The following is a 14,978-nucleotide window of genomic DNA, read 5'->3' on the forward strand; positions in this document are numbered from 1 at the left end:
TTTGCTACTCGCCAATCCCTAGTTGACCTACTGCATCTGGGAGACGAAATGTTATGTTCATACGACATCCTAGGGTTACAAGAAGGGGGGGAGGAAGGATCACACAAGGAGAAAGAGAGTGTTATACACTTAGGTTTGCCACCCAACTCCGTTATCAGGAATGGCCCAATCCAGGCCTTGTTTTGCTCCATTGCATGCTGGTACGTGTAGTTCTGATTCTGGCCATTGGCGTCCCCCTAAGAAAATTAGAACTACAAACTCAATGCATGCAAAAGCGGATTTGGGGGGGGGGGGGGGGGAGGAGGGTGCAAAACCAGTCAGGAGCTCAGCTTGTTCCTGATGACGGGGAGTCAGGCTGTAACCCCCCTGCCCCCCTCCCCTCCCTTCCCAGGATCATCCATCACGTTGCAGAGAGGTAAAAGGCCTCTGCTCAAATGGAAGGTGTTTAAAGCTAGGGGGGAAAAACATCTCCCGTGTTTCAAAAAAAAATAAACAGCTATGCCCGCGACAGACATTCGGAGACAGCAACCAACAGCAGTAACCCAGCTTATAACCGACTGAAGTCCTGAACCGTGGAAAGGGCGCGTGGGTTCTAGCATTCGACGTGGACTTTCTCACGACCGTTACTAATCTACGCCACAATCTACGCCGGCTTCTGTTTAACGTCTGCAATTTTTCTCTTTCACAGGTAGTGATCGGCTTCTCTTCCCCGTTCCGTCTGAGGCGCCCTCGGACGCCTCCCCTCCACCTTTATCCTCCGACCCGCTGAGGGGCAAGGGTCTCCGCGCTGGCCGGCCACGGGGAGATGGACGGGCAAGGCTCCGCCGGCCCCGGCCCGAGCGGTCAACAACATCCGGCGGAGGTGGCCGCCGCGGGGAACGGGCCCAACGGGCCAGCGAAAGGGAAGACGGCCGCGGCGAAGCCCAAGCCGCCGAGGAACCCGCCGTGGGAGCCCGGGCGGGCGGCGCCGCGCAGCAGGCCAGCGGCAGGAGGCGGAGACTCCGGCAGGACTCCCAGCAGCGTCGGCGCCGTCAGGAAAGCCGACGCGCCGGAGAAGGGGTCGCCGAAAGCCAGCGTCAGGATATCCCCCGGGACAAAGCCCGCCAGCAAAGCCACAGGTGGCAGCCCCACGGCGGCGGAGGGGGCCAAGACGGTGGGAAGAAAGAGCGGGGCGGCCCGAGACGGCCAGTCGCCGCTGAAGCCGGCGCAAAAGCCGATCACGAGGCCGGGGGTGGGAGCCGCAAAGCAACCTACAGGTAAGGTACGGCGTTAAGGGGGGGGGGGGATATACCTTAAGGGCAGAGATAGTGCCAGCCTTGTCAGAATGACTCCCTCCCACTCCCCTTTTATCTTAAAATGGTTCAGTGTTGGGGGGGGTTACAAACCCACGTCCCGGAAATTCCCAGCAAGCACCCCGGTTTTCTCCTCTTGGGCAGCTCACCCCAGTGCCCTTCAAACGCCTTTAGGACGCCCGCACTGGGACTTGAGTTTTTTTCCGTGGCACGTGGGGGGTGGGGGTGGGGGGGGGGCGTGGGATACGCGGCCCCCACGCTCACAGTGATAGCTTGAGATAGGCCCAAATGGGAAACCCGTGAGCCACCAATACCACAGTTAAGCATTCAGGTCATCGCCCTCCCCTTTCCTACACTGCCCCTCCCATATGTGTGTGGGGGGGGGGCAGAGAAGGGGGGTAAATAGGAAGCTCCTGGGAGATGCCGGATGGAAGTTCATTTAATTCCCTGTAATTGAAAATGGCAGAGACTCCCCGGCAAACTGCAGAAGGTGGGGCTGGTGGCGGGGGGGGGGGGGGGAAGACAGCTTAAGTCATCTTTTTGCTTCACCGTCTCCCATTCCAATATTAAAAATCTCTTTTCTCCCCCCCCCCTTCTTTCTCTGAAAGCTGCAAAGACTGCAACAGCCCTGCCCGCCAGCACCAAGCCGGCGGCACCGAAGCTGGAGAGACCGGCGGCGACAAAACTGCCCGGCAGGTAACTGGATGGAATCGCGAGGAGTCCCCGAGGTGGAGGGACCCGGACCCGGTCTGCATTATCGAGAACTGCTCTGCTCTCCCCCCCCCTCCACCCTTCCAATTAAAACACAAACAGAATCATTCCTTCGGGGCAGATAGCGGCGCGGGATGATTTTTAAAACTTTATATATTTCTTTTTTTTTCCCCTGCCTGAAACGCGGCTAACGTTCTGCGCGGGTTCCGCTTTTAGCTGCAGGAGAATAAGCTGTGGGCGCCGAGGTCGGGGGGGGTGGGGGAGGACAGCAGCGTGCGCCTACATTCGTTTCAGAAATGAACGAATACTATCCTGCAGCAAATGGCGAATACCCGGAAGCAAGCCATGCAGGTATTTTTTTTTTTTTTAGCAGGCGTACTTTGCGCTTGCTGATTTCAAAGAGGAAAAAAAAAAAAAACCCGCAGGTGCTTTCTTCTTTGGAAATATTGCCCTAAACTTATGCCCATGAATCCACGCGGGCTCCTTGAACATTGCCCCGTATATATGTAAGCCTGATGGAAGATGCACGCTGCAGCTCTCCGCTCTGTATTCACGCTTTACGCGTATCGGCGCGACGCCTCGTTCAAACCTGCCCCACGGGGACGCCTTGCGTTTCGAGAAATGGGGGGGGGGGGGGGGGGTGTCGGCGAGGCGTGCTCACGAGAACCTTGTGTGCGTTTCCTCCCTCCTAGGCCACCAGCTTCCTCCGGGGCCCCCCCTTCCAAACCCCTCCCGGCCCGGGTGCCCAGCGAGAGACCTCCGGCCGCCGTCAAAGCCAAGTCGCCGGCGCCATCTAGTGCTCGAGATGCAGCGGCGTCACCGCGGAGAGCCACGGACAATGCTACAAAGAAAGGTAGGGGGGGGGAGGGAACCAGATGGCCCCCTTCTTCTTCTAGCAGAACAAAAGCCAGCTGGTGCTTGGGAGGGTAAATAATGCAGCTCGTGTTACGTTTTTCCCCCCCAAGATTCACCTACGCTACTTTCCATATTATTAATTTAAAAAAAAAAAAAAAATCCGGGGTTTTTTTTTGGGTTTTTTTTCACGTGGGTGGGGGCCCTTCTACGGCGAGGCAGTTTGTAAATTGAAGTAAGCACAGAATTATTTATTTGATTTATATTCCCACCTTTCAGCCGGTTCAACGTGGATTATATTCAGGTAACCCCTAGGCCACAGATACCTAAGATTACGGGGGCCCCTGGCTTAGCCACTGATTCAGGGCATTTTTAAAAGTCCTCGCTCTATCAGCAGGGGCTGTGGTCTTCCCGATTCCCCCCTCCCCCCCATTATCCTGTTCCATCCGTGGCAGGTTGCCCGTGGCACACAGGAGGCCACAGCTGCTTCGCCCAGCTAAGCCTCTTCGGCTCCCAGGCCTTCGAAAACAAGTCAGGACAAATCTGGCTCGGGACAGAAAACCTCTCTCTCTGTCCGGGCTGGGAGAGGCAGGCATGGACTCTGCTTCCTGCATCTCTCACCTCTCCCACCTACCTGCTGCTTTTTTTTTTTAGGAAAAAAAAAAAAGTTCCTTAATTAGGGACTTTAGTGCATCTGAGTGTTAGGTGCTGGGGAGTTCCTCACCCGGCCCCTTACCGGAAACTCAAAGAGAGCCCAAACGGGTCTCTGGGGGCGGAGCTCTGCTAAGTGGCCGGGTCAAGTGACCTCTTGACCCGGAAGAGTACGGGTCCCTCTTTTTTGGATCTGTTTTAAAATTTCCTCTGCTTCTTCACTGCGCTGACCCCCCCCGGGGGGGGGCGATCATGCGATCTCCTCCTGCAAGAAACAGAACTGGGGGGGGGGGGGGGGGGGGGGGGGGTGGCCCTAGTAGCGGGGCAGTGCTGCTCGCCGGCCTGAGCGGGAGCAGGACCTTGGGCTCAGTTTCTGGATCCGGCTCTCTGCCAGGGGACGGAGGCACGGAGAAGTGTCGTCGTCCCCCCCCCGCCGTCGTACAAGACCAACCCGCCCCCCCCTATATGGGTGTCATCGCCCCCTTTCCTTTCCAGCAAGGTCGGTCACCGCAATTCTTGGGTGATTGAGGAGAGGAAGGCAGCCCGGCCGGGTCAAACACAAAAAAAAAACCCTGGTGGCCTCCAACGGAGGCTCGTGGCGCCCTCTCCTTCCGAGATAGCAGGTGCGAAGGGGGAAGGGGGAACGAGGCCACTTTTTTTTTTTTTTTTTTTTAACCCACGGCGGTGCAGCGCCCCCTATATAAATCGCAGACACGTTAAACTGCTATTCTCTCTTTCCTCTGCACGGAGGTCGGACCCCTAAGTCGGAAACGGAAGCTTTTGCCAGTAAAGCAGCGAGACCAACGCCGCACCACCAAGCTTCTGGGGAGGAGAGGGCTCCGGCGCGGAACGGGATGGCTGGAGGCTGTCAAAGAGGCAGCGAGGTTGCCATTCGGGGGGGGGGGGGTGGGGGTGGGGGTTTTGATTTAACTCCCCTGCCCCGTGTGGCGAATCCAGGCTCATAATATAAAAGCACAGCAAGCAGACTCGTCGGCCACTGCCCATTCCAAGCCGTGGGTGAGAGACTCGAAAGCCGAGCATTCTGGGATTCTCCCTTGTGTTTTCTCTCTTTTTATTTTTATTTTTTTTAACCAATACACCATGCAAGATCAAAAACTCTAAGAAGGGTGGCTTAGAGAGGGGAGACTGGCTGACTCTTCCTAACAAACATGGAATTAGTTGGCAGGGTTGATTTTGTCATATTTGTTCCAGCACCGTAGAAGGAGAATAGAAAGTCCTCTTCCACACTGGGGCCCTATTATTATCTGGGGCCCACGCAATAAATTCAAGCTGCCCTCACAGTTCCTTACTTGCTCTTATCCGCTCTTTTCCAGATGCCATCAAGCCACCCGCTACAACGAAAAGCTCCAGCCCTGCACAGATAATCCACAAGACGGTAGCACCAAGGACAACAAGCCACACCGCAGCCAAACCTGTCAACCAGGTCCGGAGGCCTGAGCAGACGCCAGAGGCCAAGACAAGGGCACAGGCGCTCACTCCAAAGGCAAATGATAAGGTCATGCGAACAGCAGCAGCAGGGACACCTGTGCCCAAGACCCCCCCACCGAAACCCAAGAGTGCAACTCAGTCAGCCAAGCCAACAACTCCCAAGCCGACGGTACAGAAGACACCAACTGCCACGCCTAGAAGAACCACAAAGCCAGGTTCTGGTAAAACTTCACCCAAGAAACAGAACATCTACTCCTTGGAACCGGTACCTGTGCGTAGGAGGAGGCCTCCGAGCCTGGATTCCCCACTCGAGGACTCCATAAAGCCAGAACTGGGTGAGAAAAATGAGGTGGAGAACATGGCATTGGCATACTCAGCTGCTCCACTGTTGCTGCCACAAGAGGCCCAGCAGGTACTGGGCCCAGCAGGATCTTCACCAGACGAGCCACAATTTGTGATCGACAAAGAAAGGTCAACACTGGAGGCAGAGGTGCAGCTACAAGCTCAACCATTCACAGGTCCAGCAATGGGAACAGCACAAGATTCAACAGAAAGTGAGGTCTTGTCGAGTTGTAAAATTGAGGGGCCAGCAGCAGAACAAGCAACCACTCATACCGAATCTCCAAAAGAATTGTCACACCACATGAAAGAGAACATTGTTGATAAAGAGAGGCTCTTGCCAATTTCAGATGAACGGCCTTGTGTGATAGCAGGAGGTGACTGGCCTTTGCCACTTCAAGAGATTACCTCAAAATCTCAAGAGAGCGCCTTGAACCCAGCCTTTTCACCTCAACCATGCTTCTCAACAGAGAAGGCACCTTCTGTGGCACTTGAGCAGGCCCCATGTTCTATTGAGTCCATCACAAAAAAGCCAGAGGTCACCCTGATATCTACTGAACTATATGATACAGTGTCAGGAGATACAGAAGAAACACCTGGAATGGCAAGGCCTCTCCAGGTCTGTCCAGAATCCTACCACACAACAGAAGACAAGCGGGCCATGGCGTGTGAGGCAAACAACTTGCAGAGTGCCGAAAAGGTGGTGGAACAACTTTTGCCAACTGTAGCAATAAGAGAGAGCTCATCAGAGCCTTCACAATACTCTAAAACAAAGGTGTTGACAATAGATGATAGCAAAATCCCTGCACAGCACCCAGGGGATTCAGAACAGGGGTTAGAAGATGCATCTGTGAAGATGGATGAGCACTCTCCAGTTTTGTCAGAGAAATCCTACACTGCTCAGTATGTCCAACCATCACCTTCTCAGCAGGAAACTGAGCAGAACAACAATGTGTCCGTGGCTGAGAGATCTGGAATCGCTCAAGAAAAAAGCACAGAACCTACAGATCAAGTGTCTAGACTTAACCGGGAAGAGTCTTTTACCAAGAGCACCAAACCCGTAAGAACGCCCCAGCAAGACAAATGTGTGGAGGTGGATGCCAAAGTTGTCACAGGACTATCTACTGAAGAGTTTCCTAAAGTTGCTGGGGAACAATGGAAGGAGAAGCAACATTTAGGGAGCAAGGAGGAAGACACGAGTCTTGTAAAAGAAGCCTTTGTGCCAGACCATCTTGGTGCACCGGGGAGAGCAGAAGCACCGACGTTGCTCCAAGAGACAGAGAACGCATCGTTTCAAGAAGGGCATCATTCCACCGGAGCCTGTGAAATGGCAAGTCCAACTTTGGCTAATTCAGAAGCAACTAAAGGCCCACTTTTGGTTTTCAATCAGAACGATGGTGGTGTGGGCCTTACAGAAGAAATGCTGTCTTCAGAAAAGCTATCCCAAGACCTTGTGGAACAAACCCCAAGCATTTGCCATTCTTCAGATCACAAATCAAAGAGCAATCAAACCACTTCTGTGGTACCCGGTAAGTCAGAAGACCCAACTGTTAGTGTCAAGGGTGGAGAGGCTGGGGCATCTGATATTTGCAAGTTTGGCTCTGAAGTAGGGGTTCTTCCTCTGAGAGGTGGGTTAGTTCCAATTGGATTTGAATCCTTTGTGAGTGCTGAAGATAAGTCAAAAGAGCCTCAACACCAAGTGAAAGAGGTTTATGGTGATTCTGTATTCTCTAAAATCACCAGCAGTGGTAATGAGCAGGATTCCATTTCTCTGGAGGCTGTCCAGCCTTCAGTAGGGGCCTTGCAAGAGGTCTTTGAAAGTCACGGTGGTATGTCAGCCTTATATCCCGAGGAGCATGTCCCAACAGATTCTCTAGAGGTGGCTTCTCACACAGAGATCAGTTTGTTTGGGCCAGTAGCAGAAGAACAAGCCAAGGAAAGCTCACATCTACTGGGATTCTCTCCTCTTCGAGATTATATAGAATTTTCAGCACAGAAAAGCTTGGTTAAGGGCACTGAACCGGGCTCCGTGTTGTCTTACCCTGTGGTAGATTACAGAGATAGTGCAGTAGACCCTGAAACCCAGCAGCTGCTCACCAAGCCCCAGAGTCTGCCACTTAAGGCAGAGGAAGTATACACTGAAGCAGAAAAATCCAATGCTGCCCCTGGGAGCCAGGAACCTGAAGCCAATCCATCGCAGAGTGAATCCCCTGAGAAGGTTTCATCAAAGTCAAGCACCTTGAGTGGTCCTGATCTGGCTGGGAAGAGTAGCAGTGAGACAAGTACGCCAGAAGAGCTTCGGGATTATGACAGTAGCTCTGGGGTGGAATCCAAGTCTGAAGACAAACTTGGAGGCTTCTTGGATCAACCTTTTGCTCCATCCCAACAAATTATCAGCTCCTTGGAGGACCTGCCAGCAGATCTTGACCTGGGGATTCACATGGAAAAGGGGGATGATGAAGCAGAAACATTACCAGCTGATGAGATCATGGGGGATCCCCTTACAGAACCCACTCTCTCATCAGAGGAGGAACACTTTGAGCCTGAAGATGATGATCTGCTGATAAAAGGCTCTAAGTACTCTACTTTGCAAGTTATGGACAACACCTTAGATAAAAATAAGCCTGTTGTATCTTTGGCTTCTCCACTCTGGAAGCCATCAATGCTACATTCTGGGGAAGAGTCAGAGGACCTGGGATCCGGGGATGCAGGCACGGAGACTCCAGCATCAACCAATTCTGCAGCCTCCTATGATGTGTTTGATAGCGCCTTTCAACTTCACTCTACTGACAGTTGTGGAAAAAGTCCCGGTGTCTCATCATTATCTAGCGAGGAACACTTGTTGGATGGGGGCCGTGACCAATTCATGAAGGGGCCACAAGGGGAGGTTGGGTTTTGCCTGGGACCATGCAGCATGTCCAAGGATAGGAACCAACTGATGGATATCCGAGATGTAGACAGTGGCAGCCTCTTTCTACATGAAGCAACTTCACCAGAACCCCCGGGCTGGAAGCAAGAAATAGTTGGAGGCCTACCCACAGGTTGGAGTCAACAGTTGGAGGCAAATCCTCCAAGCGATGAAGAGACTCAGTTAGGCTATGAAAGGGAAACGGGTGACTCACCATTGTGGATGCCGTCACCAGTCCCGTTAGCAGACTTTGGCCAGAAAGACATTGAGTGTACAATGATGCCTGGTCTTTTGCCGACTGGACATGGGGCCCAAGCCACAGAGTCATACAGTTCTGCCTCAGGCACAAAGACTGATTACATGCCGGCAGGTAATGTATAAGTGGGGGGGGGGGGGGGGGAGTGGCCCGGCGAGAAATTAAGATTGGTCGTAAAGTGCCAAAACTGTAAGACCCTTAAAAGATGGTAGGAATCGATTCTTCTGTTTTCAAAGCCCCCCCCCCCCCCCGGTGGCCCTGCCTACCCAGTGGTTTAATTCTGGTTTCTGATGTGCTCTGAGGTTCTCTGTAAATTCTCTCACCATTCGTACTGCTGCCCCATGATATATATATATATATATATATATATATAACCCCGATAACTCAACACTGCACTTATGGCAACAAATTACAAACATCCAAATTGGAGGTTAACTAGATGCAAAAAAAAAAAAAATACTCAAGCCGTGCCTGTTATTTATTTTTTATTTTGGGACCGCCATTTTGGTGCTAACAGTGCCATGGCTTCATGCTTCTTCTATCAGAAGGTGGACGAAAGTCACCGTGGTTTTGTTTTTTTTTAAAAAATCAGGATGCAAGAAGCTCGTAGGGTTTTTCGATCACACCGTCGGGGGGTTGGGTGGGTGTCAATAAAGGAGATCTCAGAGTGACGGAGTAGAAAAGAACACTACGGTGGCAGTGGCTGTTCAGAGTTAGTGGACCAGAAGCGTGGAAGGAGTAATAAAGCAGGAACCCACTGAAGAGGGGGGGGGGGGGGAGAAAGACAAAAAAAAAAGGTTGAGAGGACAAAAGGATGGGCGATGAATGTAGCTAATTAAACGTTTTTCAGAAACAAAAAGATAAACCCGCCCCTTCTGGAAGCAGAGGAAGAAGGTTGCCTTCCAGTACAACTTCTTGTTATATAGGCCCTTACTGGATTGGGGCTGGGCAGGGCACTCACTGTCCGTCCCCGTCTGTAACTCCCTCCTGTTTTCACCCACAGTGTGCGGTTCCCCTCCCCCTCAATTCACTTTTTTTTTTCTCCCCCCCCCCGGAATATGCGGCGATACACAAAGCGACAGTACCCTGTGGTTAACAACCAAAAGCTGAGTAGATCTAATTTTTTTTTTTGTTTCCTGGGAACTTTTAGCCATAAATAAAGAGAGAATCCTTGCTTGGATTGGACTTTTTTTTTTTCGGCACAATGTTTTTATTTTGGTGGGTGGAGGATACGGGAGGGGGAAGGAATGTTAGAAATGCTATTCTGGCCCGCTTTTCTCTGCCGCCCTCCATTAGTGGCTGGAAAATTAGCTGGGGGACCGAAACAGTTCCCAAGTTTGAGGGGGGAGAAGAGAGAATGCTCCGAGATTAGAATTATAGATTTATCTATCTAATATCGTTCTACACTGCTTCACCAAACATGTTCTTCATAACCCACATCATGGGATGTCCCAACTCCAGTCCTGCAGGGCTGCAAACCCCTTCCGATTTTCAGAGTAACCCTAGGGAATAGGCATGAGATAAGTTTGCAAGCAGATCTCTCTCTCTCATGTACATTCATTAGGAGATATCCTTAAAAAGCAGACCCGTTTGTGGCCTCCGAGGACCGGAGTTGGACGACCCTTGATCTACAATTGGAAAAAGAATTGGGTAGGCCTTAAAGTTCAGAAGTCCCTTAAGTTCAACATCTACCGTTTTCCCCCTCACAGGCAGTAAAATCCCAGTGGAAGCCAAAACGAAAATACTGGGCACCTGTAGGGTTTCGGTAGACGCGTTGGTTCTTTGTAGGGTTCGATAGCTTGTGTTGACTTGTCATTGTGGAACGTGCATGGGTGTTTGTCTCTTTGTTGGTCGGGAAACCTCCGTCAGGTATAATATCCAATGCCTCTAGAGCTTTCCTGCTTTACACGTATGAATAAGAGAGACATCCCTCGGTTCACCCGTGGCCACCACCATCTCCGCCAGGTACAGAAATACGCTACTTGCGGTTGCCCCCCTGGAGTCTTCAGCGTACTATGGCCTTTATTTTACATAGAACTGGTTGGCCAGGAGTCCTTTTGGGGGGGTGGTGGTGAAAGATCACTAAAACTGATCGATGGAACAGGGGAAGGAGGAGGCGGCTGCAACGAAGCTTTAGGCGAAGCAAAACTAAAAAAAAACAAAACACGGCTCGCGTCAGTCAACACCTTGCGGCTTGTGAGCTCTTAAGGCCAAACGGTTGGGGGGGTTTATTAAAGAGACCCTGAACTTTTATGGGGGACAGAATTAGGGGCAGTTCCCCTTTCCCTGAGCCCTGCTGAACCGGTCTCTGTTTTTTCAGGAAAGCCCCGACGAATATTCCCCGTTTACAGAGCCGCGCGGGTTATTTGGTGCAAGAGACGAGGGGGGGTGGTGGTGGCTGAATTTGCCCTCGGCTCTGTGATCTTGAAAAAAACCCGGAGCGGTTCCTGGCCCCCTTCCAGGACTGGAATTGCACACCCCCCCCCCCCATCCCCCCATCAGTGGTGATCTGGTAAACCGGGACCGTAGGCACCATGAGCGTGAGAGCGCGAGCCTTTCGGGTTAACATCTGGGCTGCAGCGAATAAATCGGTTCGATCGAGTAGATGAAAATCCCCCCCCCCCCCCCCACACAAGCTCTCGGTTGGGTGCGAGGGGGTAATAAATGGAACGGAAAGCAGAGATGTGGCCATTTTTTTCCGACTCTGTAGGATCCCGACGATGCCAGTCGCCATCTTTCCTCTTGCATACGCTTCCCTGCTTGCCTTCTTCCTCTCCCCCCCTCCTCCTTTTGTCTCGTCTGTGCTTGTCCTGGTTGTCACTTGTGCACCCCCCTCTCCCCCATCCCCAAGGAGTGTTTTTTTTCTCCCCCCTTGTCTCAGTATCGAAGTCCCATTACTGCACAGGAAACTCCCCTTTTCCAATCAAAGGTGATGTTGCCCCCCTGTTCCAGGTGACGGTGGAGCCCTGCTGGACCCCCTCCTCCAGCCGCAGGGGCTCGGCCCGCCCGAGATCCTCACGACCATCTACGAGGTAGAGGGCACGGAAGGAGCCGCGGGCCCGGGGGACGCCGCCTCCCCCCGCGCCGGGGCCTCCACCAGGACGGCGGAGCTGAGCCTGGGGTCGCTTCAGGCCAACGTGATGCAGCAGCTGATCGGCCGGACGCTGCTCTTCTCGGCGGGAGGCGGAGAGATGGCCGGGAAGGGCCCGGTCAGCGAGGTGGAGATCAGCAAGTGGACGGAGCTGCTGTCCCCGCTGGACGAGTCCCGGGCCAGCATCACCTCCGTCACCAGCTTCTCTCCGGAAGACGTTTCTTCTCCGCAAGGGGACTGGACTGTGGTGGAAGTCGAGACGTTCCATTAAGTCAACCCTTCCCTTCTTCTCCCTCCCCCAAACACGGCAATCCCTCCCTCTCCCCCCTCCAGCCTGCTTTTTTTCCCCTGTCTTGCACTACAGAATGCTATGCTTTGCTTTGTCGCAGCGTGGACCTTTCTTTTCCTGGCTTTCACTAAGCGGCTTATATTGGGAGAACATGTGAGAGGGAAGACGCACAACAGTTGGGCGCACGCAACACATTCAGCGAACAGTCCCTTGGTCAAATTACAGAGAGGCTTTGCTTGGTCCTTGCTCATTTTCCAATTAAGAGGGATGTTCGGTTTTGACTGTAAGAGGCCCAATTTTTTAAGGGCTTAGATGCGTTAAGTTTGGGGAGATAGGCACCCAAATTGGCCCCTCTGGCTAGGGGCGAGCAGCTAAATTTAGGAAACTAAAAAAACTGGGCTGCGACAGGGGAGGGGGTTCATCCGGCACTGATTTTCAGCACTGGGGGTCTTAAGTTAGACGTCCAATTCAAGGCAAATGAATTGCACGCCTACAGTTAAGGAAACATTCAGCCAAAAAAAATTCGGGCTCCTAAATGTGGTTGAAAATCCTCCTAAAATCAGCAGCTTAAAAAACTTAAGCGTGCAAGTGAAGCGCTCAGCAATTACTGCAATTGACTCTTCCCCCCCCCCCAATGAAGGAATGAAGTTGCAGTTGTAGCTGTGCAAGTTACGTAGGAAGGTGGGGGCGTATTTGAATTTTATGGAGCCAAAGGCTGTCACGCAGAGTTTATTAAAAATCGAGAAGTTAAGGGGAGGGATAGGAGCCGGATATCGTGCGTAAAGGCGATGGCGTCTCCGCTCGCACCCTAAGCGCTGACCGGCGCGGCCCACTACGTGTGTGTAGGTGTCGCAGAGAGGTTGGCAGCTTCACTTCAAACCGATCGCCTAAACTCGTTACTTCTGTTTTAAAGCTATCGCCTCAAGGTAAAAAGGGTTCATTGTGTCTTCTTGTTTCCTTCACGGTGTCTTTATTGCAAGGGGGGCACTGAGATTTAAGAGATTTCTCTACCACTACCACCATGGGGGGGTGGGGGGGTCCCCCTCGGCAATTGAATTATTGAGCTTCCGCTCACCGATGAAACCCGGAGGGGGGGGGGGATGGAGTGGGGGGTGAGAGCACCCGTAAGTTAAAGAACTGACCCGAGAGGGGCTTTCCCCGGTAGAAGGATTGCATGAGGAGGGTAAGGTTGTATTTTGGGGAGGGGGGGGGCAAGCCCTCCCTCCGCCGCCCTGCTGTCCAGTACGATTGCTGCTCTCAGTCGCTCACGGCTAAGCCACACCTTCTATCCCCCCCCCCCTTCCAAGGGGGCCACTACCAGTCCATACACTGACAAAATGCCGCAGTTATAGCGTATAAGGGGCCGTCCCTGGCGGAACGTGGGCGAGCGCAGTACGGTTACGAGCGTTTCTCTGGAATCAGACAAAGGCCAGCAAGGAGCCTCCTCCGCCTGCTTTCCTAAAAGTTTAATGTCAAGAGATTTGATCGGCGGTCATGTGGTTTCCCTCCAAAAAAAAAAAGAGGAAGTTTAATCAGGAGACACCTAAGGGCGCCTTAAGTTTTCCCCCCCCCCGGCTGCTTCCACGGCGCTCCCCGCCGCTCTGGCGGTACCGTTTCGAAAGCGCACTACCCACAGTCTTCCTGCTGCGCGAGGTCGCGCCCCCTCTCTGTCTTACCGCGTTATTAAATGACAAGGTCCGCGCACCGCCGTAAACGAAAATAAATAAATCCCTCCTCCTCCTCCTCTTAGCAGCCGGGCGGATGGCGACCTTGGCTGCCCGGGCTACTGAACGCCCGGGACCCGCTTTTTTGATAACGATGGGGGGGGGGGGAAGTTCGGCAAACCACATTCACGCCCCAGTCCAGCTGCGGGAAACGAAGGAAACACGCGCTCAGAATTTTTTTTTTTTTTTTTTTTTAAACGTCGAGTCAGGCTGTGAAGTGGTTTTTTTGTTTAAACTTTGGTGACGTCAACGAAGGCAAATCCAGTTTTCACGTCTTTCCCACGCCGTGCTTAAAAAGGGCTCCCGATGAGGAATCGGGTGACCCGTAGCGAGTCGGACGTCCAGACAGCGAAGGCCGTGCCAAAAGGGAGGTGAATCCCGGGCTGCCCGTCGCCGGTGCGTGGTTTACATTCGCATTCGTGCTGGGACCGGTGTTCACGACGTTAACTCTCCGAAGTTCAGACACCCCCCCCCCCCTTCCGGGATGGTCAGTGTGGATCAAGCAGCCTCCGTGCAGGAGGTAAAGTCGTGACTCGTGACTGCCCCCGAGCACGCAGCACAATTACAAGGGAAGAGATTTATTAAAAAAAAAAAAAAAAAAAAGAGTAGGAAACTCACCATCTTATTTTATGGTTTTCTGCCCGGGGCAGCGGGGGGCTGGCTCCCACAGCGGGAAGTTAAAAAAAAAACCGTTTAAAGCCAGCAACGTCTCCGCACCCACGGCTGTCCCCCCCCCCCCCCCCCCCGTCTGCTAGGGCCCCAGGCACCCGGACAAGGTTCTGCGCAGGCCACGGCGCGAGCGGGCAGGAAAAGCTGCAGCCGGAGCGAGCCGCGTCGCGCCAACTCGCCTTCCGAACCCAAGAGGAAAAAAAAAACAAAAAACAGGTCCAGAGCGGGGGCGCGGGCCACGGATCCGCACGCTGGTCGGGGAGCCCTTCTGCCACGGCTTTCAGCCACCGAAAGGAGGATCGCTCGACTCAAACGCTCCTTCTGCTGAATTCATGGCTCTGCTCTTTTTTTTTTTTTTTAACTTGGGGGAATGGGGGGAGAGGAACCCCACCCTTCTGCTCCCAGTCACAGGGTAAAACTACTCCGCCGCCGCCGCATAAGCGGCTTAAAAATATAAATAAATAAAAACGAAGCCAGAAGTTTTTAAGTTTTCAGTTTTTTAATGTTTATAATCTCATATATAAATCCATAATAAAAAGTGTTACATCATAGATGGAAGAACAAGATGGGACTCTCCTATGATCTGTTACAGAGACGCAGAAAAGGGTCTATGGCTTCCTGGAAGACGCAGAAGGCGCCCATGCAGAGCGCAATCCCCCCCCCCCCCCCCCGCAGGAGGAGAAGCGCGCACAGAGACAGTCCACAGAGCTCGGGTAAGGGAGGGACGGACGGAGAGACAGACGTCGC

General features: G+C 52.9%; 1 protein-coding gene and 1 long non-coding RNA gene across 2 annotated transcripts in view; one reads left to right on the top strand and one right to left on the bottom strand.

Moving 5' to 3' along the window:
• LOC115080919 (nascent polypeptide-associated complex subunit alpha, muscle-specific form-like) overlaps window positions 1-12,821 on the top strand; it is a 40,052-nt gene extending 27,231 nt beyond the window's left edge. Inside the window, exons 2-6 of the mRNA XM_029585380.1 lie at window positions 689-1,256; window positions 1,901-1,988; window positions 2,696-2,856; window positions 4,841-8,572; window positions 11,411-12,821. Coding sequence (XP_029441240.1) covers window positions 806-1,256; window positions 1,901-1,988; window positions 2,696-2,856; window positions 4,841-8,572; window positions 11,411-11,820 — 4,842 coding nt within the window. The 5' untranslated portion in view covers window positions 689-805 and the 3' untranslated portion in view covers window positions 11,821-12,821. The remainder of the gene's footprint in view (window positions 1-688; window positions 1,257-1,900; window positions 1,989-2,695; window positions 2,857-4,840; window positions 8,573-11,410) is intronic.
• The window catches only part of LOC115080922, a 45,331-nt gene extending 31,033 nt beyond the window's left edge, over window positions 1-14,298 (bottom strand). The window contains exon 1 of the long non-coding RNA XR_003853704.1: window positions 14,181-14,298. This is a non-coding gene — a long non-coding RNA (uncharacterized LOC115080922). The remainder of the gene's footprint in view (window positions 1-14,180) is intronic.
• Window positions 14,299-14,978: the final 680 nt, after the last annotated feature.

The sequence above is a fragment of the Rhinatrema bivittatum genome, chromosome 19, assembly GCF_901001135.1.
Source record: "Rhinatrema bivittatum chromosome 19, aRhiBiv1.1, whole genome shotgun sequence".
Lineage (NCBI taxonomy): Eukaryota > Metazoa > Chordata > Amphibia > Gymnophiona > Rhinatrematidae > Rhinatrema > Rhinatrema bivittatum.